Source organism: Phallusia mammillata, chromosome 8 (genome assembly GCF_965637545.1).
Source record: "Phallusia mammillata chromosome 8, kaPhaMamm4.hap1.1, whole genome shotgun sequence".
Classification (NCBI taxonomy): Eukaryota; Metazoa; Chordata; class Ascidiacea; order Phlebobranchia; family Ascidiidae; genus Phallusia; species Phallusia mammillata.
In genome coordinates, this window is record NC_137259.1 from 3154998 (window position 1) to 3179780 (window position 24783).

The window sequence follows — 24783 nt, forward strand, 5'->3', positions numbered from 1 at the left end:
CTAAGAAAGAGGAACCTAATGGCGTTATTGTTTGTCTGCAAACAAGAAATCAGTTTTCCTCGGGGGAATTTCCCTGTTTTATCTGACCGAGTCGGCTCAGTCAACCATGACGGATTTTTTTTAAGTGCGTATCGGTGCATGTTTTTTGACATTAAAAACGGGACAACATGAATCAGAGAAAATATACCAACTCCGTACAAGAGCTCATACGAAATCTAGAAGGCGTGTTCAGTGTAAGTTTTTTGTCATATTGTGTATAGTTTTTAGCTACGCAATCAAGCTTGTAAAAATTCAGCGCGGACAAACTGATTTTAAACATCACGAAAGGAGTGTCGAAATTGTAATTAGATTTACTAAGTGTTGATTTTTCTTTAACTAATTACTGTGCTCTTATACCTTGCTGTGTTGAACTTGTACAGAACCAGGGCAATGCTTCGGCATCTTACAGCAAAGAGGCTTTAATTTCAAGAATTGATGATGTCATATTCAAGCAAAGGGGGGATTGGATAAGTTCACAACAGGTTTTTATGTGTGACTGTTTTTTAGGCTCAGTTGTGTTCTGTAGGGATGCATGGTACCATTTGGATTCTTGGTACCTCTTGGATGCTTGGTACCTCTAATTTAAAATTGGTTTATTATTCAGATGTGATTTTGTTATAAAAATTGAAAATCTGCTGCATTTCATAAAAGCTTTACAAATAACAGACATTGACACCCTTGGAAGAATTGGAACTGACAGATGAGTTGGGACTTTACTTGCAAGAACAGAAACATGAGTATGTTCGATACAGAATATTTGAGGCTTTGTTTTCAATGGCACGGGAAACAGCACTGGAATATAGGTAAACACAACAGCTCAATAATACAGTTTAATGACACAATCCGCTTAATTGCATAAATCCCCTCATTTATTATTATAAATGCTTACAAGTGGAACTGTTCTGTAGTGATTCTGGATAATGGTATATTCTGGTTTATTGCATGTAAAGTTTGCATGCTAGATATTTGAATGTTATCATTTGTATTGTGTTTGTTTCTACAAAGACAGAGTCACTTATCTATTGGTTTTAACTGATTGTAATTTTTTTGTACAGACGAGATATTTTGTCCAAACTTGTGTCACTGGCCATTGTTTCGAAATCTTCTGCAACATTGGAATGTGCTGCTTTGTGGATGAAAGTAAGTCTGAGAAACTTTATAATAAGGTTATAAGTCTAAAATAATGTTGTGTACAATCACCCTGGTCTTAGGTAAAAAAAAACCTTCACACCATACAGTAAACAAAAACCATTTTACACAGAAAACAACACAGTCTCGGTAAAAGCATCAAGCCAATAAACGCTGCAGACAGTGCACACTGTTTCGACCTATAAGGTCTTATGATAAGAGATATGCCTTTTTGACTAGTGTAGCCATGCAAAGGTACTCTAGTTTGTCAGGAGCAACAGGCTTAAAAGCCGTGCCTCACTTATTCTGTTCGAGGAGAAAAATATGGTTTTATTTTTGATGTTACATGTCTTTTAACTTGTTGTGACAGAGTACAGAAAAATCACATGTTGTTCACCTGGTTTTGTCACTGGTTACTGACTATTGTGTACTTCAACAAAATGGTGCAAGTGACCTGAAAGCATGTATTGATTTTAGTCCACGATTTTGTTGCATCTTCCTGATTGCACTTACCTCTCATTACACAATGATGTAAGTACCTTGGCCATGAAAATGTATGTTTGTAAATGTCTACAAATAAATTGCTTTTACACTGAAGCTATTCGTAACTAAGAGTTTGGGTGAATTTTTCATGCAAAATGTTAAACCTCTCTCTAGGACAGCAGTTCCCAACCTTTCTGACCCCAAGGATAAAATTAGTAGGCTCCAAATTAAAATTGACTGTATTTTTTCTCCACAATAAAGTGGTCCATGAGTTTATTTTGTTGGGGCCAGTGGTCATGACCTAAAACAAGTTGGGAACCATGTCTCAGGCGACCCCAGTTGGGGGTTGGAAACCGCTGCTCTAGGACATCCACATATTTATGGTTACATCAGAATTGCACTTATTACAAGTTCTAAAAAACGATTTGTTTTTCTTTAAACTATAATTTGATGTGAACAATAGAAGTGTTAACACAGGTCTTCAGAGAAGTGCAAGGAGGTTGGAATTATAGTGGATGATTTGAAAGACTGGCCATGCTTACGGTTACTTGATATCGTTCAACACTGGTTATTAAAAGATCCAGCAATTTGTTACTGCACAGCCACACAGGTATGACTGCTTCATACCAAATTATACTGAGGGTCTTGACTTTAATAAGAAACAGACAATTCAACATGCTGTGAGCAAAATATGACAAATCAACAATCCTTGGCTTTAAATATTATTTTAAAATTTTGAAAGGTTTGCCAAGTGAATTGTTTTCCTAATAATAGAGTTTATTTCACTTGGTAAATGAAAACATAGCGACAGAATGGCATTAAAACAATCACCAAGCCAGAAATGGCGCATTGTGGGTAAACGCAACTGGGGGTGAAGCATTGGTGGTACCACAATCTACATGAAACACAAGTTATCCAACCCATTGTTATGCAAAATGTCGACCAAATTAACCCAGCGGGTATGGGAAAAAACACACATATTGCTGTATTTATTTTGACACACAATGTCGTCCACAAGGCTATATTGCATAACAATGGTTGGACAACTTATGTTTTATGTAGACTTTTGGTGGAACAAGTTGAGGGGGGCAAAAACTAACCACTCATACTAGTGATGGTGAGGTCAAGATATTTACTATTTTGACTAGAGTTTTCAAAGTTGTAAATCTTGTGCCTAAATTCCGACTCAAATTTGTATTTTTTTTATTAGTAAATTCCATTATATCTACAGATGGACAAACTTTGGCGAACAGTCATAAAAGCCACACATTCCCTTCCCGACAGTTTGTCACTTACTCCACTCGATGGCCTCGCTAGTTGGTGCGTCAAAACACCATTTGCACCAATGTCTCTACTTGCACCTGTTATCACTACAGAGGAATGTGCTGAAAACCTCACATATTCCGATCTCCATTCAAGGATGCATTATGGATTTCTGAAAGTACTTCTTGCATCAAAACCGGCCCTAAAGGTGTGATTTAATTCTTCATTCATGTTGGGAAAATGGACATTTTTGTCACAAATGTATGATTCATAGTAACACAAGCTTGCAAGCAATATATCATCCCAACTGTATTTTTGCACAATTGCTGACTACTTATTCATTCTCTGCACAAGAAAATCCTATGTTGCAATAGAAAAACAATCTAGCATCCACTATTAAGTAATTGCTCACGGTGTAGGGATCTAGGATGCATGCCCAACACATGCAAAATTAGAGATAATATTGCTCAAAAGTCTCTTGTCTTTGATGCTGTGTAAGGTAGCATTGCTTGGTTGAAGCCAAACCAAGGGTATTATATAGACATACAGTAAACGTTTATATCTAACCTATTTAGCCTAACAGTTCATCCACATTAGGTTAAGATCCGAAATTACCCAATGTTGTTAAAGCCTTACTATTTTACAAATCATTTGTACCTCTAGTTTTGTCCGACTTAGGCCAATATATTGATTAACCAAATCTAGTTCAACCGAAGTTTATTGTCATAGCTGCCCCCTTGAGAGTGAAGTTTATTGTCATAGCTGCCCCAACATTAAATCAAACTTATTGTTTCAGGCTATTGCCAAAGGCTCGGTGCTCGGTAACCCAGACTTGCAATTATGGAGCAAGCAGCAAGCTCATGCATTGGTGGGCGATCTTATGTCTCTATGCAATCATTCTGATGCTACTCCACTATCTGGGTCAGCTGATGAACTTGCTGTCGATCGATTTTCACAGATCAGCCAAATCGCAATGTCAATGAGAGTGTTGAATTGTACAAAAGGTGATTAAATAGTATGTCCTTGTGATCACTGTTTTCATTGCAAACTTGTTACTCTAGTGCAGGGGTTCCCAACCGGTGGTATGCGTACCACTAGTGGTATGCGAAGGGTTTTCAGGTGGTACGCGAGTAGCTTCTGTTTTGTTCACAAAAACCTCAATTTGCAACTTTATATTTTGTCTGTCTGGTTTTGTTTACAAAAAAACAGTCCCCAGGCCTATTGCCATTGTTACATAACTATTCCTGTTGTTTCGTATCATTACGATCTTCAAAATACAGGTCATGTCAATTCTCAACAAAAAGCATAGTTGCTACTTGCTATGAAAAGCCGAACAACGCTGCGGCACAGTGGGCGTTAATTATGTCAAATGATTGCTCTTGATAGATATATCTACTGTTTTGGTGCTTAAGATAGCGTTGAATGAAATATGATTCAAACAAATTAGTTGTTCTGCAAGAAGTGGTACCATAGAGCAGGGGTCCGCAAATAGTGGGTCGCAAGACCTTCCAGTCTGGGACGCGAAATATTTTATATACCATGAATATAAGCATCGCATCTACAGTATTAATGAACTTCGGCTTTTTCCGACCTTTTGATTAATTTTTACATTGTTACGTATGACTACGTAACTGTTACATACAGTCTATGTAACAATGCAACAAGATAAGCGCACCCGTGCAAGCATGCGGTTCTTATTTGTTAGAATAAATACGTTCGTTTACCTACTGTTTTATGTGAAAATATCAACTAACAATAGCATAATACTAGTCTTAACATTGATATTTAGTTGTTTAGTATTTTCCACAAACTTACATGCTAACAAAATGCTTGGGTCGCGAGAATTTAGAGCAATTTTTTTAGGGTCGCGTCAAAAAGTATTTGCGGACCCCTGCCATAGAGCACTGTAGAGCACATTAGTGCTCTATGGTGGTACGCGTGGCAGTGCAGAGCGTCCAGGTGGTACGGGATCGTAAAAAGGTTGGGAACCCCTGCTCTAGTGGCACAACACTCTTTGCATCTTTATAAACACTGATATAAAAAATAAGGTTTAAATATGCAAATAGTTGCTACGACTGCCTAGTGATCAGCGGAGGTTGTCTAACCATGTCTTGGCCAATTGTGTTGCTGATGCAATAAAAATTTGGGGACTTGGAATAAAAACAGGCAGTCACATGGGGACTTGGTTTAAGTATGAGCACTGTGGATACAAATAGAACAAGCAAACTAGGAAATGTATTTCAGCGATTCCTGTCCGTGTAGTACCATTTAATTGCATGAATAAGCTTTCTTTATTTGCAGATCAATTTCAAAGTTTGTCTGATCCTCTTCCAAAAACAAGGTAACATATTTGTGCATGATGTCAATTAAACTGAGTCTAACTAACACATTTGCTTTAGACTTTTAGAGATTGTTGCTTATGGACCAAATAGAAGATCATCCATAGATGAAACTCCAATGGAAATATCAACAAACTATTAATGCAAAAAAGCAAACTGACATACAAAAATGCAGTACTACAAGTGCTTAGCAGGACACTTGAAGAAAACTACATAGCTATAGAAAGATTGTGGATTTGAGTGAAAAAAATCACAGATTCTTGACTATACCAAAATCAAAGCATTTATGATGCCTGTGCACAATTGATAGCAGTTTTTAGTTGACAACAATCTGTAAAAGATATGTGACTCAATCAACTTTATAATCCTATTTCATAGACTCAAAAAGAACTCACATTTTTGTGTATTGTATTGGCAACTTGCAATAAATACACAATTGTTATTCAGTACATAGCAAATCTGATGACTATTTTCCAACTGACCATGTCCCAGAGAACAGGTTCCAGCACCACCAACACATTCTTTCACTTGGTGGAAAACTCGTAATCATTTTTTCAGTTTTATTCTTGGGTATCAGAAAGGCCTAAACTTTCTTGCATTTCTCATTGATTTAATCTTTTGTTTATCCTCTTCAAATTTCCTCCTCAGTTCCGCTATTTCTACATGTGAAAAAAATATAACACAACAGTGAAAATTGAATCCAGCAATACAACACAAAAGTTTATTGTTTAGTACTGTAACTTTGTGGTAAAGATGAATTGCTCTAACCCCATATTTGGGTCACTGTTTTGCATTTAGTCTTCAAACACGTCATAAAATATAGTAAAAATTGTGACAGAAGCACAAAGTTAGTTAAAATAAGATTTCCTAGGCCTATCTAAGAGACAAATACCTATTTTTAAGTGCTACTAGATATATATTTAAAACAACATATCTACTTACTTTCTCGTTTGGATTCTCGAATTTGGTATGTATACACATTTAGTAGTTCCTGAGAAAAAAGAAAATAATTTGCAAAATGTTTTAGAGGGTCACAACACATTATTACTAACCCTCTCTTTTCTTTTTCGCTTCTCTTTTGCTTTGATTTTGATTTCCTTGCTCTCTGTTCGACTAAAGCCAGGATTCCGACCCCGCCTTGTTACTTTTACCCAACCATCATCATCAGGAACACCTTCAGTTTCTAGTTCTTTTTGCTCTTCCTAAATGCAGCACAAAAAACAAACATGAAACTAGTTGAACAAAATCACCAAACTGCATTGTCTAAACTTATTCATAATATTCCAACTCTAAAACAACATTTTCTTGATTAAAGAAATTGTGGCTTCAACAAAAATATGGAGGTCATAGTTAAAACAGGTAAAATAAATATTTACCTCTTCAACTTTTGCATCATAGGAAGACATAAACTTGTCTACTTCATCCTGTAGCTTTTTGGAATCTGGCCAAGATCTTACATATTCCAAACACCATTCTGTTTTGCAACATTAACAAATGTATTGGATGGTATATTAGGGGACTACAGAAAAAATCAGTTGAAACAGCCAGTTTGTCAAACTTTTTTGGACAATTAACGGATTGTGTGATTAACACGATTTATCTGTATATGACCTAGAATTTAGATAATTTAAGTCAGGCCCTCAGTTCGTTATTTCAAATGCATTAAAAATCTATAGATCAGGTGACTGACACTGAAATATTTTAAACTAATTTGGAACAGTTTAATGTCACCAATGATGCAACTTTACAGAATGCAAATAAGTGTGGACAGAATCGTTATTAAGTTAAGGCATGGATCACATAAACTTTATGTCATAAAGGATAGTTGTAGCCAGGTTTTTTTAAGGTTTGGTTTGGGTGACCGCTAAGTAGTTTTAAGGGACCGCAAGTGTTTCATTTAAATACCAAAACCGTTTCGGTCCCCCAAAACACCTTAAAAAAATACTGGTTGTAGCTATCCTTACACATTAAACTAGTTAAAATCCAATGTGTGCACAACTTAAAAACTCTTCTGCTACCGACAATGCAGATATTATTTCAAATAGTTGGGGGCAGCTACAAGTTATAACCATGTGTGGTTGAAGCTGATCCTATTTTGTTTGCAATGCTTTGACTTGTTCTGTTTATTGTGACTTACTTATGGGCGCTGTAAACAAAATAAATGATTGATTAAGCAATTGAAGCCAAAAGCAGAGCCCCCAACTTACTTTTTATTCCTGTTTGTATTTCTTTTCCTTCAGTTGACAAAACATGTACAGTATTTGCTTCACACTTTTTCAAAGCTTTTGCAACAGACGCTTTCTCTTCATAGGTTATGTATGCAACATGAAACCTAGTAACTTGTGGTTCTGGAAAAAATTTAGTTGCTTCTGAAGATTTAGGTTCAATGGTTCCAGGTTTCTTTTGAACATTGATGGATGAAATTTTTCCACATTCCCCAAACAGGCGTCGCAAACATTTCTAAACCAACAAAAAATTAGTTTGGACATATAACAATACATCAAAATGTTAGCTACTAGTTCAAAAAGTTTGCTTTTCATGCGGTTAATAGCATTTGTCCTTATTATTTGTCAAACTTTTTGAGGCAACTAAACCAATCAAAACATGCGAATAGTTATCAAAACAAAAATACGTTCCTCTATTTCTCGATTTTTTCATTTCTCGAGAAACGAGAAATTAAAAATCCATTTCTCGAGAGTCTCGAAATTTTTATTTAAGCTGATTTTGTAACAAAAACAAACAAAAAAAAAATCCGATTGTACGTTTTTTCGCTTCTAGTAGCGATCGGAAGTAGTGATTCGCTAGCAAATCAGCCAAAAACGAAGCCACTGTTGTAGATCATATGCAAAACGTGATCAATGGACCGATACAGCAGGTACCAAAATATACCACAACCACATGCATTAAATTGTTTGTAAGTTTTAACATTTATTTTAGAACCTAAGATTTATAACACTAACGCTTAAAGTTAATATTTTGATTATGAATACATATATATACATATTTTTCATATCATACTTCGTCACAATAGGGCGGAACATTAAGAACCATCAACGTGGAATCCATTTCCGCATCTGCATTTTGTGATTTTCGCACATTGTGTTGTTTCACATACAGTGAGTGACCTTCAGTGCATTTCTGATCGAACTTTACTTTCAACACTGATACGTTAGGCTTCATGATTGAAACCTTAATAGATTTACACTTTTAAAATGAAATTCGGACACACAAAAAGCTGAATCTAAATTGTTAAAAATATCAACACAATGCACGTGGACGTACAACTCATCCAACATTCATAGAAATCTGATTATTTACTTTTTATAATTTTGTTTCTTGTTTTTTTTTGGAAAAATAAAAAAGAACAACATCTATCAAACTAAACAATTCTTGATTTGCTTTATTCAAAAATTGAAATTGTGTTTATTAGTTTCTACATAAGGCCAATTTGGCTCAAAGTTTGATATTTGAACATACATTGTCTCATAATTTTGAAGATTGGTGTAAATCTTTTCGATTGATAAATCATTTCAATTGTTCAGATTTGTCCGCTTTTTTGTTTAGTTTGCGCAAAAAAGGAAAGAACAAATATGTCATTGTGTAATCACTCATCCATAAATATTAGTCACGTGACTTTAGGCAATTGACGTAGTCATAACAACAAGAAGCTACCTCTGTTTGTTGTTTTGAGAAATTTTGTCGACTTTGGCATTCGGCACAATGTAGCGTATGTTTGCAGATAACAAAAGTACTAATAGATTTACAGGAAATTTTACAAAGCTGTCACTTCGTTGTTGTAAAAGAGCCTTAACACTTACAGACTTAATGCTAGACTATAGATTTTACTATTATTGGAAATGGTTTGTGTGAAAAATATTAATTATTATTTTCGCTAGAAATTTTTCTTTCATATGGTATGACATAATATTTATAAACCAACTGTTGTTTTAAAGCATTTTACAATGGCGACTGTCCAGCACGCAAACTTCATACAATATGGACGAAGAACTGGCAAACCTAAGTCAGCTCAAAATCGTCCAGGTATTTCATATGTAGTCGTTTTTTATGTAAATTAATGTTGCAAAGTTGGTAGAGATCAAAATTACTAAAAAAATACTAATCGAAAAAGGAGAAAAAAATAGTATCAAAGAAAAAAATACTTAATAATTATAAAAAGTTTTTTCGTTTGCCTTGAAAAAGTGCTACAGTTTTTATGTAAGGAAGCATCCAATATTAAAACAAATTGTTTTGCAGCATCACAACAAGTTAGTGAAAATGAACAACAACAGCAATTTTCAGCTGGAATCAATTTGCCTACTGAAGCAGATCTAAGACAGGTAAGAAAAACTGTAGTTTGACAATTAGATTTGTTTTTACAGGTGATTGCAGTGAATCACACATTCTGTTATGTTGTATTTTGAAATTTAAACATTTGTTTTGTTGCCTCTTGTTCTTTGAAACTGTTACAATATGTTTGCTTTGTAGAATTTCAAAAAAAAGTGTTTTTTTAGGTTTAAACTATCAGTAAAACATCTAAATTAGAAAGAAAGTCAACACTGCTTGGAATTTTAAATTATTTGCAGGTGAAGGTTCTTCCAAGAAATGAGTGGGACAGAATTCAGTCAAGCCTTTACTCCAAGGAGAGAGAAATGGAAAATTTGAGACAAGCACATGCTGAACGAGAAGCACTTCATGCACAGTCACAAGATATTGTCAAACATTGGTCAAACACAATTGCGGTAAGCGGCAGAAATAGGCAGAATGTTGTTCTTTACATTTAAACCTAATAAAAAGAATATCAAAGAAGGCAAAACTAAAATTTAAGACCAAAAATTAAGCAATTTCTTTTTAATTGTACATGGCTAAAAGAAAAGGTTTAAAACGTACATTATAAACAGGAAAATCAATAAATTCCTAAATCACCAGTTTACCGTTTTATTTTCATGTATTTTTGATAGCCAAAAGTCTATGTAAATATTGTTTAAGGTTGTTAAGTAATGGGAGAATGCTAAATAAGGTTTTTGCATTAACAAACAGGGTCAACGATTGAAAAAGCTTGAGGCAAGAAAACTAAGAGAAGAGAAAGAAGAAGAAAGCAGAGTTCAACTCGACATCGATGAGGCCAAGTTTCAGGCTGCCAAAAGAAAAGACGCCATCGACAAAGCTAAAACTGTTCAATATTTTCAAACTGACAGAATTAAGGGTTTTCATGTAAGTGATCAAATACAAGTAATGTAATTTTCGCATTGAATGTGTAACAGTTTTTAACAAATATGTTTATTATTGTTGTCATTTAATCCACCAAAATTGGTGATTGTGGCCAGATGCTTGTCATTGAGTTGTTTAAAAGTTATTTATCACGTTTATAATTGCTCCACACATGTTTGCCTTAAAGAAGACTGCTTATCTGATGTAGCAAAGCAATGGTTAAACTATAAGAAGATGAGTTTTACAGATACTCACAGTTTTGGATTTTGGAATGATTGTTTTACTCAGTCATATTTTAGTTTAATTAAACTTTGGTGTAACATTTATTCATTTTGTGCTCAGGGTGCTCTTCTACTTACTGAGGTACTCAAAGAAAGAGATGCTCAAATCGAACTCAAAAAGCAAAAAGAGGCTTTAACTGTCGGTAAAGACTCTGAACTTGTCAAGATGTACAGGTACAAAAAAACTCAACTTAACATTTGTTCAGACCTATGTTACCAATAAAATAAATTTTGCAATTTTCCAGGCAGCAGTTTGAACAAGGTATCATGGATGACCAGCTTAAAGCCAAACAGAGATATGAGGAAAGAAAAAAGGTTTCAGATTATCAACAAATGCAGTAAGTCAAGTGCATGTTTACCATTGATACTTCGCTAACACCAAACTCTAACTAAATGCTCTATTCCCTTTGAAACAAACCCCAACATACATTAATGTTTATTCTATTAATTAGTCTTACACAACTCTACTACACAGTCGGGATGGGCAAAAATGGATGTTGTGTTTGATCGAGTCCCAAGCATCTCATGTTAATGCTCGGTGCTCGGCCGGACATGCTCCGGGCATTGTCATGTCACAAACGTAGTTACTATAAAATTGACTAACACTCAAATTGAGTTAAATTCTTCCTTCTCAAATTCCAGAATCAGGGAGCGCAACAAGATTTATGAAAGGGAAATTGAGGAAGACAAACAAGAAGGAGAGGAACTCAGGAAACTTGCAAAGCTCCATGAATGGGAACAACAGAAACTAGAAGAAGTAAAGCGAAAGGAAAAAATAGTGATTATGCAATCACACAAGGAACATCAAAACAACAAGTCAGTATTTACCAATAAAACTTGATTTTTTATAATCATCACAGCACTACCAAGCAATTTTAGTGGGCCCGGGTCTTGAGTATTGTTTGAAGTGTATGTGATGTGTATGTAACATAACTAGTATTCTTGGTTTATTACAAGCACCCTTAATAATGTAATTTGGGCATTTTGTAATGTTTTCATGATGTGTAATAAAAGCAGGGGAGTTTTGTGTTGTGTTTTTGTTTTTTGTATATTCTGTCCAAAATCATTTAAACTCAAAAGTAAGCATTGAAGGAATTTGTGAAGCCTTTGGAAACACAGTAGACTTGTCATTCCTATCAAGCATTCAGTAAGATTTTGAATATTTTACAGAGCTGCAATCCGAGCATTGGAACAACAACAAGAGGAAGAAGAAGATGATGAGATTCGATTATTTGCCGGAGCAAAGAAGAGGATGCTCAAACTCAGGAAGGAAAAAGAAGCAGAATTATTCAAGTATGTTTTTTGGTTTTTACCAATGTTGTGATGAAAATTTAAATGTGCATTTTTGGGTTGTGTTTATGATTTATTTGTTACTAATAAAAGTTGGTTTTGAAAATAAGTCCATCTCATAAAAACATTTTTTGCATCACTGATTTTGTGATTTCAATTTTTTGTAATAGTACATTTTTCTGTGTGAATTTAGGTAAGTTCTAGTCTTTTTTATACCATAACCTAAACTTACCTTACTTATTACACGACAAAACCCAGGTAAATTCCAAAAAATACATTAGGCTAACTTCTTAAAGTTGTGTTTTACTGATTACTGAACACACACCAAACAACACAAAATTAGGTAATGTAAAAATTTGGAATATATATCACTGGCGAAATATATTTACTTATTCAAATAGAATCTAAACAGATGTAAATTTTTAGTTATAACCAAAATTCCATGATTGCTTGGGACACAATGTATTCACTAATCCAGGGGTCGGCAACCTTTTAGGTGATGCATACCAATTTACTTGTTGTTTCCATGTGTTAATGAACTGGCATGCCAACGTTTTACTAAATAATAGTGATTTGTGCCAACCGATATCAATAATAAAGAGAAAGCAGATTGTTTTGTTCACATAAGGCTGAATTTTAAGACAATGGCATGACAAAAACTATAAACAAGCAGTGTAACAGGTTAAATTGTTACTTCAATATAAACACGCAAATCGGTTGGCGTGCCAGGGAAAAACACCTCGCCTGCCAACCCTGGGTTGCCGACCCCTGCACTAATCTTTGTCAACTTGATTAAGTAAATCTGTTTTTTTGCAGAGAAATCCAAAGTCACAAAGATGCGATGATTAACCATTTAGCTGGACAGCTTAAACAGAAAGTGGATGATGAAGACAGTCGTATCGAGAAAGCAAAACAAGAAAGGGAAGAAAAAGTACAGAGGGAAGTTCAAGAAAAACAAGCCAAACTTAAAAAAGATCTGGCATCTATAGCTGAACACAGAAAAGAACAGGTGCGAAAAAAATTGAAAATGCTTTCTTGTGAGCCCCAGTTACATAATGCTTTATAATATGATGCAATTGCAGCGTGTTTAGACATTACCAATCAATCGTGCCTTCACTTTTTTGCGCTCCGTACCGTTTGTAGCTTTAGAAACTTTTTACGCCATGGTGATTGGTTTAGTGCAGTTTTGTCTCTATGTTTTCTTTCACCAAGCGAATTTAAGTCAACCTTAATGACACTAGCAGCATATCTACTATTAGTTTTAATAGAACTTTGTAAAACGCCCTAAATTATCAATCATATTTTTAAGACAATATATTTCACCAAAGCAGTAGACTTCTGTCTGGTTTAAACCTATGGCATATTTAAATTAAATTTGTAAAATAAGTTCATCTTTGAACTACATTACAAATACCAAATGGATTTCTTGTTTAAAGCTGTCACTGAAAGAACGCCGAGAAAAAGAAGAGCGCAAGAAAGCGTTTGAAACTTTGGAGATGAAATTAGAAGCTGATCGCATCTTTGCTGAGAAACAGGCAGAGAGAAGAGCGATGGAGAAGGATGTCAACTCCGAACTACAAGGTGAGATGAACTGTTCTGGTTGTGTTCCATTTTTGTCTTGGTTAATTAAACAACGTTTGACCTGGTTGCTGTTTTCGCCACGTCCTCTATCTTTTGTTGTATGACTAATTAAAGTTGTAATTCGAAACGGGCTTTTCGCATCGCTTTTGTTTGAAAAAAAAAACAGGTTTGATTTAAGCCTAACTTTTACGCTCTTGATTGTTTTGTAATTTCACCTACTTTTTAGCCTAATTCTTTTTAAAATAATCGCGTTTAGGCCGGGTTTCAGGCTTGTACTTCGGGTTCGGCCTCAGTTTTGAAACTGCTTACAACTCTGTAACTAATGGCAGTTGTTTTCTTAAACATGCAGTTAGTTGTCAATTTAAGTTAACTTTTTGTGTTTCCTTGGCTTAAAGCAGTGTCACTCCAACGTTTTGACCAGTGTTTCATACCGGAACGGAACGGAACGTTATACCGGAACGAAATAAATATGTTTTGGCTCAAATACCGGAACGAAATACCGAAATAAAAAATATTCAAAATACCGGAACGGAACGAAATACCGTTATATTTTATTCCGGTATTTCGTTCTGGACATTTGACATGAAACAATGGCTGAAAATTTCGCGCCGTTAAGATATAATAAAAATTGAGGCTCCTACAATTAACATCCGTTTGACCATTATTGACAAATGTTATGTGACGTAACAACTACCGACAATAATTTTTGTGTGTTGCAAGTTTCTTTCTTTTTTCGCTTAATAGTTGTAAAGACCACAAAGAAATGTTCTTTTTTAAGACCGAAATACCGATAAACACCGTTATAATTTTATTTCGGTCAGACCGGAACGAAATGAAAATATCGGTCCAGAACGAAATAACGAAATAAATAATTTGCTCAGAACGAATAACGTTATTTGGTTTCGTTCCGTTCCGGTATGAAACACTGGTTTGACCACTCGAGAAACCCGAAAGCCCGATGCGGGATTAAAACCGACAACCTTAGACTGTTTTTACGCAAAGGACAGCGCAAAGGTTTTTTACGCAAAGGTTTAACATTATCTCAAACGTTTTTCGTACCGTTGCAGCACACCACATGTCGCAGATTAACAAACGCGCCAAAAAGGAACGAACTCAGAAAGAAGAAGAACTTTATTACGATGACCAGCTCGTGAACATGCTGGCTATCGAAGAAGATCAGTTCCAACAATATGCAAATAAGGTAGGTAAAATGTATTTGATGGACATTTGACAAGTGATAAGTAAGCTGCAGACAGTGCACACCGTTTCAAACTATTAATAACTAATCGCTGCAGCCGATGACAAGACATTGGCTGTGGAGTTTTAGTGTAGCTTCCTTACGGCACTCCAGTTTGTTGGGAGTAACAGGTATTCTAAAACACCCAATTTACGTCATCCAGGTTATCACACGGGCAAAGGAAAAAGGTCAAAACCCATATCCATTGATCAAAGCAGCCCAGGCAGGTGCAGGCGGTGGTAGGGGACCGACATTTGATGGAAAGGGAGGAATTAAGCCAAGTTATCTTACTGCTGATGGGTAAGTAAAGCAGATGGATGGTAAAATTTTCGCCAAGATGGCCGAATGCTTCACGCAACCGCCTTATGTTCACAAGGTTGTGGGATTTAATCCTGTCTCGGCTAACTGTGTTTATCTGAGCCAGAAACTTGAGCATCATCGATCCGACCCAGTGGTCCCCAAAGGGTTGAACTTTGAAGTCACCGACTGCCAAAGTCGAAAAAGAATTAGCACATGGTCAATCTGGCGATCCCCTACTAGGAAGCTGACATGTGCAGCATATAAGGCAGGCAACGGTGCTTGTGATTCAACTTTCGGCGGATTATCCACTGAGCCTGCGTAGGTCAGTTGGTAGGGCGCGAGTCCTGTCGTGGGTTCGAATCACACCGCAGGCTAGATTTTTCTAGTTTACGCCTTGCCATATGGCGGTGACCGGCTGATTCGGTATAAGCCTTCAATGGGCCAGGCGTTTTGTGTGTCTTTGAAGAAAACCCTATATTTCAAGAAACCGAAGAAATTTAAAATCCTTCTCTCTTATCAGATACGGCGTTCAGCTTCCAAACAACCAACGCACATCAACACAAAGTATTAAATCAAAGAGCGACCACGGAGAGGCTGGCAAAGCAAAGAAGCGTCTCGGTTTTGTGTGGTGATTCCCCCCAACCGACACCACACTCTTTCCACGCCGACTATTTGTAAAACGCACATTCACATTTTCAACAAGCGCCTTTACGTTTATCCGTCAATAAATTCTAGCTACTGTTTGCTGTGGATTTGTTGTTTCTGACTGGTATGTGCATGTTTTGTCAAGTCAGCAGCAGACAGTGCACACTGTTTCGACCATCATAATCTCATCAGTACAACTGGTGTCAAGACATTACACCCTATTCTAGCCACATTACAACACTCAGTTTGTTGGGAATTACAGGCTAAAAAGCAATGCCTCACTGTTCATTGTAATTTTCATTGGCAGAACTGGACATAAACCACAGATGAAATGGATCTACAATGGCCATACGGTCAGCGCTATGCCACTTTCTGCACTAACGAGATCTAATAGGTTAAAGTAGTGATGCATCGCAAAATGTGCTCTTTTGCAATCTTTAAAATAGCGCTGCGCCCCAACTTAACAAACCATTGTTTGAATTCAACATGAGCAGGGACAAATAAATGAGCGCAACCGAATTACATTTATGCCGTTTTGTTTGTTTTTCTTGTAGTCGGTTACATGACCACTTTAAATGTGGCCAAATCGTGCTAGTTTGAACGTCTTGTGCTCAGAATGTTTTGGGTTTTCGTTCTAGACGATAGTACAAAATGCCGTATGAAACTCCAATTTTAATTTGACGGACTTTTGGAAGCCCTGATGCTTAGAGCTATTCTTTTAGAAGTATCAACACCAATCCGGTCCCAGTTACTCTTGTTGGGACGCATTTCTCACATTCCACAAACCAAGCGGTAACATACAGTATTTAGTACCACCCAGTTCTAGCCCTCATAGCCTTTTGCATTTTACAGTGTAGGAAATATTAAGGAAATTATCTAAATCTAATGAAAAATGGTCCCACGGAACTGCAGTTAGGCCTCGCTGACAAAACAAAGCAAACCCGGAAAAAACAACATTTAATTCATCTTTCCCTTGCCAAAACTTCAGTACCAAAACCAATAAATTAGCGAGGCATTCGTGTTGGTTTTCGTGGTGGCTAAGTCTACATCACGTCTGGTTCCCATCCAAGCACGCGCGTTTTATCCATTGTGACGTCACAAGCCAACAGGAAGCACTATGACGCGTGTGCGGTAGGACTGCGAAACCGATTTTTACTGCTTGGTTGAACGGTTCCTAGTCTTTACATACAGAAGCCTTTGTCATTAAACCCCCATACTTAGGTGAATAGTGTGTACTAACTTTTGTTCTGTTTTCGGTAAAATATCATGATTTTTTTACTAAATTCAACAAACTTTGTTAACAATTAAAACATTTATACTCTCATTGAAGAAAAACAGTATAAGATGTTTTTTATTTGTTAAAATTTCTAAACTTAAAAGCCAAAATAATGAAGTCCTAACTTCAAACCTTTCTTTTCTGCTTCTTTGTTTAAATTTAATCAACAATACAAACAGACAAAGGAGTATGCAATGCATAATTTATTGTCAACCATTTGAATTAGGTGGCAAGCAATCAATATACTAAGTATGCAATACTGGGTTTATCATCTATATAAAGGCTGTAATGGTAACACTTTTAGACTGATTTAAATGTTTGAAGTATATATTTGGTCGATAAACATATTTTTGGTATGAACCGAAAGTTTCATTGCAAAAATTTTGTGAAGAAACTTGCTTTGTTTAAAGCATATAAGTTACCTATGTAAGGTAACAACAGTTCACCAATGTTTTATTAGAGCAGTGCTTCACATGTATCAACGGCATTTTCACATTCAGATACTAAGAACAATCGAAAATATGTACAAAAGACAAAAGAGTAAAACTGGCAAGGTGGGAAAAAACGGGCCAGTGAAAATGACATGTTTTTTGGTTTAAAACTAAGGCACAGTAAAGCTATAAAAGCCTTTATTGAAATAGGATATCTATATAGGAGAATATAATAGGTCTAAAGCATAACTATAGAAAAGCCTAACTATAGAAAAGCCCACTAACACAGGTGGTGGGGGGAATGTGAAAAATTAAACAAGTAACGTTTCAAAATGTTTGTCAGGAAAGTTACACAAAAATTAAAAATCTATTTACAATTGCCTTCACTCCTCTAACCGTTGATAGTCGCTTCGTAACAGACCTACAAAAATTACAGAATTTTTTATAATGTTGTTAGAGTTTTAAATGCATGTTATGTTTGTTAAATGTTATAAAGGCCCATCCACACATACTGTGTATGAAATTAAGACATAGGCTTTTAAACCTTTATTTAGCCACCCACTTATGAGCAAGTTCTGTTAAATGAGAAGATTATTGCCCACAACAAGGAGTTGATATATTCTATGATTAAGTTGTGACCACCTACCCAAATTTTTGCAAACTATAGGCTACTGATTCAACTACAAGACTTGCTAATGTAAAGCTTAGGAATAAAGTTTTCCTTAAAGCAACTAGAGACATGCAAGTTCATGCACAAATTTTTTATTGTTTTGTTAGTATGATGCTTAAATACCAAAAAAATAATTGGTCATCATACAATTCCATGCAAATCAGTTTAACATCAAAAGTAATTTCATGTAGAACATAATCAAGGCAATATTTCAACCAGCACAGCAACTGAAGGGCATGTAACTATTCATTAACTTGTGTTGAGGCATATGTTGAAAACTAGACTGGACATTTTCATGGAAGACCAACTTTTTAGTTAATTCAAATTTGAAAAGCAATATAAGTTTAAGCCATCAAAATGCTCAATTTTTTTGTTTGTTTCATACACAAATTAGTATATAGCTGTTGAGTTTAGTAACAGAAGCTAATAGCTATTCTGTTTTAGAATAATGATTTAAAAATCTGAGATGATAAAAAATAATGGAAAAGTCACACACTTGGGGTAACATTTAATTTCAATTCTTTTTTTCAGTTTTCTTTTGTAACAAGAACAATTTTTGGTACATTTTTGACATGTTACAATTGCATTTGGTACAAACTGATACATCATCCGAAACACATATAATTACCCATAAACCCATTTATCCTTTTTGACTTGTATTTGCATTATATAAGTGCCAAAGAAAAGAATCTACTGCACTGTGAGAAAATGCACCACAAGCAAAACTAACTGCATGTAGTCAATGATTGATGATGCATTAGCAACTAAACAAATAATCATGAATTCAACAAACAGTATGAACCAGTGACGTACATCGTATTCGATGGCATTTAGTCGCATTGTTGACAAATTCATGTCACGAAACATACCACAATACATCAGTTTATGTCAGAACATGACAACATGCAAAATGATGTCTACATCACATGATATCAGTATTGGTAACAGCTTTTTTAGAGTACTGTCTTAGTTTTATTGTAACTGAAAGCCTTACTGAGGCCATTTAAAAACATTTTGTTCAAACTCAAATCAAGAAGTTTTCTTTTACAAAATTTCTTTGCAACCTATATAACAGTTAACTTAAGACCAGTGTTTACATTCGCAACCTTGCATTTTCAGGAAGAAAAAGTCTGTCATAAAGTCATTTTTTCATGATTTGAAACAGTTCTATTTTCAAACCTTCTAAAACACACTGCTCTAGTCTCATGTCAGGCTTTCAAATAAGGGTAAGAAAGGGTGAGAAGTTGCTGAAACACATTGATTTTTTTCTAGCCCTAAAAAGCAATATATTCATTTGAACGTTTTATAGTCCTTAAACATGGACAAAATAATGACTCCATATTTTGACTTACAAGTTAGTATTAGTGGATGACATATATACTAATAGATAACAAGTATTACAGACACACATCTATTGGACACAAACTCCATAGAAACCCAAAGATTATCAAATAATATCGTTCTGTAGTTACAAAAATGTTTTAAAAAATATTTTTACTGTTTTAAATAGTGTGAAGTTATTATAAGAACAAGAATACCAAGTTTTACACTCCCCCCCAAAAAAACTCGCCATGCAGTGTTAAAACTGTCTCTTTTATAATCTACATAGTAACTAAAGTTGGAATTTTCTAGTTTAGTGTTTTCACCACAGTCAACATGCAAACATTCACACGCAGTAAGGCAAGCCACCAAGCAAGCAATACAACTGTACATTACTAGAAACCTTAAATTTATGCTGTTTCATCGTCAAATCTTTGATACTGGTTGTTACTTCCCATAAGTCCTGCCAAATAAATGGATATGTATAGACCCAAACTGGTTTTTGACAGTAACAAAAAAGTTCAATTGATTTAAAACCACAGGGTTTAAGGTAGTATATATATAAGAACTTCTTTCGCATTCATGACAGAATGGTAATTTGCAACAATTTTTTTCATAATAGTTATAAAAGTTTGCACATTTTTTTTAATCAATCGAGCAATCATTCACAATTAATCTGTAAAAACTGATTCTTGTGATTATTTTACATAACACTCTCAAAGTCATAGTTTGCTGATTTTATTTGGCTCAACCAGAATCAGATTCGATCATAAAAATTATTAGTTTGCAGTTATTGCCAAAATTTGTTGTCAATATGACATTATATTGCAGTAAAATTTAAATTGTTGGAACATTATGTTGTTTTTGTCCTACTCTTTAGCAATCTTCATTCTCAAACTGGTGATATTGATTTGGTGAACCTAAACCTTGTTACAAAAGTAGATTTTTTACAGAAGCTAAAATCCTTTGTTACAACGATACGCTGCATTCATTTAGCTCTTATTGTTTAACAATGGTTCGTTACAAATACCTTTACTTTTTAACACTTTTTTAAATAAAATAGTTTTGTGTGTTTATTTTTAAAAGGAATTGTAGGAAATGACCTTATTAGGCAATAACACCCTGCTTTAAATACATGGTTGACTGCCCAAAGTTTGTTGGGAAACAAACTTTTACGGTGTTCTGCTTGGCTAAGCACCAACGATTTTCTGTTAGTAGATGGTGCTGGGCAAATGTTGTTTACAACCAATTGTTTTTTTATGTTTTGTGTGATTTTAACAGTACAAAAAAATGGGCCAAGCGCAAAACATACTTTTTGTTACTAAGCTTGTAATAAAAATGATTTTGCTCATAGATAACTACTCTAGTACCAGCTTGCAGTATGTTAAAGGCAATTAATAGGTGAATCTACTTTGGGTATAACCAGCGAAGTTCTAGTAAGCTAAATGTACAAGCTGAACATTAGTCAGCAAATTTTTCACGACCATGCATCTTTTCTGGCAACCATACGCAAAATATGACGGTTAATTTATGCAGTTTGGAAGGCAGGCAAACAAAAAGCATAAACTGAACCCATCTTTTTAAATCACACTGAAAAGGAAACAACCTACCGTATTTCCTTCTGATGTCATCATTCTTTCTCTGTCTGTCTTGTCGTCTAAAACCATTGTAACATTTAGTATGGTAATATTGTAAGAGTCAAATCTCAGTAAATATCTGGTTCATTGAGCTCTTACTCAATTTTTCACAGCGTTATTCATACCATTGCAATGATAAAGCCTTTTTGTGCCAGAACAATAACCACAATTGGCGAAGTACAGTTACATTTTAAACTCGGAAAAGCAAAGAAAAAAATTGATCACTTTTTTTGCTTTACAGGCCACAACTATGGCAAATTATATTTATTATTCAAGGATAACAAAATTGTTTGTCCAAAATATATTTTGTTGTCAGAAATCTGTAAACTTTTCTATTTGCCATAGAAACTGAAACAGTTTAATTGCTGGTGAAAAACCTTATTTAAAACATTGATGGTGTAAAACAAATACAGTGTTGAAAGTGGTTGAGGTTGGTGCTAATGACACTACACAAAGCACACAACCTCTTACCTTTCGTCCTGTCGCATTTGACGTTCCTGCCTCTCTCTGTCCAGCCTAGCTTCTTCTCTCAAATACCTGTCAACAATAAAACATTAAAATGTGAACAAATGTGTTGAAAAACATTAATTATGGACGAATGACTTAATGTTTTTCATGAACCTAAATCAGTAGATACAGTGTTCAATATGATCCTTATCCAGCCAGCAATGGTCTGGGTGATTCTATTATATATTAGATTTGAAGAACAAGTATAGTAACTAAATCTGTATTTTTTTATTCTTGAGACCAAATTATGCTTAAAATATATCAAATTAAAGTTGATCACAAAAAACTAAAGAAAATCTATATTAAACTTACTGAAAATGGTAAACATCATAAGTCAAAAAGTTAGGTTTTATTGACACTAAGCCCAGGTGTTGTACAAGATAAACTCTGAAATTGTTTGAGGACTTATCCTTGTCAAAGAAATAAACAGAAAAATATATAAACATATGCAAAGCTTATTACTTTGAGTTGTTTTTCTTGAAGCAGCAACATCCGCAGCATTTGCAGAAACATAGTGTTATTGCAATTAGGAGAACTCCACCAATGATACTGACACTGATGATCATTGCCTCAAAGTTCACTAGAAATAAAAAGTCACATACAGTCATCATAATACTATACAACCAGACAATTGTGCTCAAGTTATCATAAACATTTTAAAGACCAAACTAAACTCTTCACAACATATTTTATCACTTTTACAGTTTCCAATCACAATACCCTTTTTTCATATTAGTTTTTCAATAAGAAACCATTATGCTAACAAATATAATCTTTTGCAATATATATATATATGTGTTTGTACTGCCTAATGCAGGGGTCAGTGACCTTGGCACTCGTGCCAAACTTGACAAGTTGGTTTTTCATGGCACGCCAACCGATTTGCGTGTTTTATTAAAGTAACAACTTAACCTGTTACACTGCTTGTTTTCAGCTTTTATCATGCTATTGTCCTAAAATTCAGCCTTAAATGCACAAAACACTCTGTTTTATCTTTTTTATTGATATCTGCTGGCACGAACCACTATTATTTAGAAAAACTTTTGCACTTGAGGTCATTAACACATGAAAATAACAAGTAAACTGGCATGCATCACTTCAAAGGTTGCCGACCCCTGGCCTAAAGTGACAAGACACTTAAAGGTTGGTGACAGAGAGTCAAAATTCCTGAATAAACGTTTACATATTTTGTTTCATTTAAAAGTCCAGCCAACAGTTTTAACTTACACCAACAAACGCCCCATCTCGCAGCAGACAATTTACAGTCGCTGGTTTGTGGAATAACATGTTTCACCGGGTAAAGTTTGCATGTGTTGTCTGTGTTGCACCACAAGCAGGAAGCATTCTTAATGCAAGTGCCACACGAGTCGTTCAACTTTGCACAGCCTGTATAGAAAATACACTGTTAAACACATTGGCACATAAATGAACAGAAAATCTGAGTACCCCGTACTCAGTAGCGATAGTGTTGATGATTTTAGTGGTATTAATACTCGTATTAGTTATCAAAATATTTTGCCTCAGTTTTCAATACCAACATTTGATACAGAAGGCAGGTTTACACTACAAGAATACGGACAACTTTGCGACAATATTTGCTTCGGACAGCACAAAATCGGGAAAAAGTTTTGCCAGGCTATGCATATTTTTTCGCTATCAAGTGGAAATCACTTGTTTACATGTGTGCTGATATTTAACATTTAGAAATGATGTGCAAAGGACACAGAAAGAAATTTTTGTATTGTGTCTCAAAACCACTTTGAGACAACAAAAAGAACGGTTTCTTGAATACCTCCAAAGCAATGCTCAATACAAACAATTTGTTTTTCAATGAACAGAGAAAACTTTATTTAAGGTGGCTAGGCGCACTACTGTTGTAGTAGCAAATAAAGAAAATGTAACAAAATCTTTTTATCAGTGGAAACAAATCTTTGTTGTTAAGCTTTGTTTAAAGACTATTTTCAAATTTGGTATTTTCAGAAAACTATATGCTACACATTTTACAACATTCATTTATTTCAGAACACTATACACGATTTTGATGAGGAAAAATAACCGCCCAAATATTATTTTATATGTATAAAAAGCATGCAGTGAAAAATGCTGGCAAACAAGGTGAAGATAATTATACTCAGTAGACGTACCATCATCTGGTGCTGGTGTTTGACAATGTACAACACTTGCCAACGCAAAAACACAGATTAATCCACAAAGAATCGATATTTCTGAAACTTTTAACATTTTACAGACAGCAGCAGGCTTTGTTTTACGTTTAATACAAGTTCTAAAACACAGTTTAAAGTTTTATGTCGCCTTTGTTAGTCAAGTAAAAGGTAAACCCTTTAGATTAAAATTAAAATCGGTTAAAAAGTTACAAAATGATGTTTTCCTTGCTCGTTTTTCTGGTAAAACTAAAACTAACAGTACATGCGATGCACAATTTCAATTAAAATCCTGTCAACCAAAAAACAATGGCCTCTTTTTTTAGTTTTTTAACCGTAAACAACAACACATTCACCGTTTCAGAAAAACGCAACCAGTTTTCTTTTCATTTTTTCACTGCTTGGACAATGGGAAACGCTTCACTGCACAGCGGTCATGTGACTTTACTATGATTTTTATGTGCGTTGTTTTTATGAGAAACTTGCAACGACAAGTTTTTTATGCAAGGCCCACGAAGACATAGTTTGAAACAAAATCCGTTCTTTTTTACAAATGTTCAACAAAACTTAATATGATTTAAGTATATGGGTAAATGTTTGGGTAATTCGGAACGATTGGGTTTAATCTTTGTGACAACAGGTTCTATCATTGGCATTTTGTCATCTTAGCCACACGACACCTGGGCTCTAAAATAGGCTCGGTAACAATTGGTTTGTGGAAGAGATTAAACAGGATTGTACCAACCGGGACGAGCCAGCTGAATATCTATATACAAGGGGTGCACAACCATGCATGTGACCATACAGCCACATGGACGAGTTTATGCGGCTGTGCACACGTAAGTTAAAATATCTGTACTAGCGGCCGTGACATAAGTAAAACCCGTCATAGAGAAAAGGTTGTGTACCCCTGATCTAGGCCTACCATTCGTTCTCTTTTTGGATTAGACCAGCAGTTCTCAACGGCGCGCCAGCGCTTGGAAAAG

The 24783-nt window shown here is 35.0% G+C and overlaps 4 protein-coding genes across 5 annotated transcripts; 2 read left to right on the forward strand and 2 right to left on the reverse strand.

Annotated features, from left to right (window-relative positions):
- The first annotated feature begins 95 nt into the window (after positions 1-95).
- LOC145205122 (integrator complex subunit 15-like) lies at positions 96-5754 on the forward strand. The gene is made up of 10 exons (XM_080077769.1): positions 96-233; positions 420-521; positions 706-842; positions 1095-1179; positions 1538-1698; positions 2128-2260; positions 2882-3121; positions 3710-3917; positions 5215-5254; positions 5313-5754. The coding sequence occupies exons 1-10, from the start codon at positions 168-170 to the stop codon at positions 5392-5394; spliced, it is 1254 nt and encodes a 417-aa protein (XP_079933895.1). The 5' UTR covers positions 96-167; the 3' UTR covers positions 5395-5754.
- LOC145205123 (ribosomal RNA-processing protein 7 homolog A-like) lies at positions 5644-8514 on the reverse strand. The gene is made up of 6 exons (XM_080077770.1): positions 8271-8514; positions 7460-7712; positions 6629-6726; positions 6305-6454; positions 6195-6243; positions 5644-5911 (listed from the first exon to the last, which is right to left on the reverse strand). Exons 1-6 carry the CDS (start codon positions 8430-8432, stop codon positions 5826-5828), a joined length of 798 nt encoding a protein of 265 aa, XP_079933896.1. The 5' UTR covers positions 8433-8514; the 3' UTR covers positions 5644-5825.
- A 618-nt stretch (positions 8515-9132) lies between these two features.
- Positions 9133-15892, forward strand: LOC145205353 (cilia- and flagella- associated protein 210-like). Its single transcript, XM_080078047.1, has 13 exons — positions 9133-9293; positions 9507-9589; positions 9836-9991; positions 10290-10463; positions 10803-10915; positions 10987-11079; positions 11384-11557; positions 11912-12034; positions 12848-13040; positions 13468-13612; positions 14680-14813; positions 15013-15149; positions 15670-15892. Exons 1-13 carry the CDS (start codon positions 9215-9217, stop codon positions 15779-15781), a joined length of 1716 nt encoding a protein of 571 aa, XP_079934173.1. The 5' UTR covers positions 9133-9214; the 3' UTR covers positions 15782-15892.
- Positions 15893-17258: 1366 nt separating this feature from the next.
- On the reverse strand, positions 17259-23979 carry LOC145204944 (pituitary tumor-transforming gene 1 protein-interacting protein-like). Of its 2 annotated transcripts, XM_080077560.1 has the most exons (7): positions 23780-23972; positions 22863-23021; positions 22098-22215; positions 21600-21665; positions 21102-21148; positions 19895-19954; positions 17259-17922 (listed from the first exon to the last, which is right to left on the reverse strand). In XM_080077560.1, the coding sequence occupies exons 1-6, from the start codon at positions 23874-23876 to the stop codon at positions 19902-19904; spliced, it is 540 nt and encodes a 179-aa protein (XP_079933686.1). In that variant the 5' UTR covers positions 23877-23972; the 3' UTR covers positions 17259-17922; positions 19895-19901. The 2 variants fall into 2 exon arrangements, with proteins under 2 accessions (XP_079933686.1, XP_079933687.1); XM_080077561.1 differs by lacking the exon at positions 19895-19954 and having other exon boundaries at positions 23780-23979.
- Between the last annotated feature and the right edge of the window lie 804 nt (positions 23980-24783).

What these genes read in the sequence shown, in the direction of transcription:
- LOC145205122 (XM_080077769.1), top strand. Translation starts at nt 168, where the DNA reads ATGAATCAGAGAAAATATACCAACTCCGTACAAGAGCTCATACGAAAT. An exon ending in GTGCTGCTTTGTGGATGAAA is followed by an intron (nt 1,180 to 1,537) that starts GTAAGTCTGAGA and finishes TTGTTGTGACAG; the next exon opens with AGTACAGAAAAATCACATGT. An exon ending in GATCCTCTTCCAAAAACAAG is followed by an intron (nt 5,255 to 5,312) that starts GTAACATATTTG and finishes CATTTGCTTTAG; the next exon opens with ACTTTTAGAGATTGTTGCTT.
- LOC145205123 (XM_080077770.1), bottom strand. Translation starts at nt 8,432, where the DNA reads ATGAAGCCTAACGTATCAGTGTTGAAAGTAAAGTTCGATCAGAAATGC. An exon ending in TTCCGCCCTATTGTGACGAA is followed by an intron (nt 7,713 to 8,270) that starts GTATGATATGAA and finishes TTGTTGGTTTAG; the next exon opens with AAATGTTTGCGACGCCTGTT. An exon ending in AGCGAAAAAGAAAAGAGAGG is followed by an intron (nt 6,244 to 6,304) that starts GTTAGTAATAAT and finishes CTTTTTTCTCAG; the next exon opens with GAACTACTAAATGTGTATAC.
- LOC145205353 (XM_080078047.1), top strand. Translation starts at nt 9,215, where the DNA reads ATGGCGACTGTCCAGCACGCAAACTTCATACAATATGGACGAAGAACT. An exon ending in CTGAAGCAGATCTAAGACAG is followed by an intron (nt 9,590 to 9,835) that starts GTAAGAAAAACT and finishes AATTATTTGCAG; the next exon opens with GTGAAGGTTCTTCCAAGAAA. An exon ending in AAGGAACATCAAAACAACAA is followed by an intron (nt 11,558 to 11,911) that starts GTCAGTATTTAC and finishes AATATTTTACAG; the next exon opens with AGCTGCAATCCGAGCATTGG.
- LOC145204944 (XM_080077560.1), bottom strand. Translation starts at nt 23,876, where the DNA reads ATGTTAAAAGTTTCAGAAATATCGATTCTTTGTGGATTAATCTGTGTT. An exon ending in AACACCAGCACCAGATGATG is followed by an intron (nt 23,022 to 23,779) that starts GTACGTCTACTG and finishes TTTTCTATACAG; the next exon opens with GCTGTGCAAAGTTGAACGAC. An exon ending in CAAATGCGACAGGACGAAAG is followed by an intron (nt 21,149 to 21,599) that starts GTAAGAGGTTGT and finishes CAATGGTTTTAG; the next exon opens with ACGACAAGACAGACAGAGAA.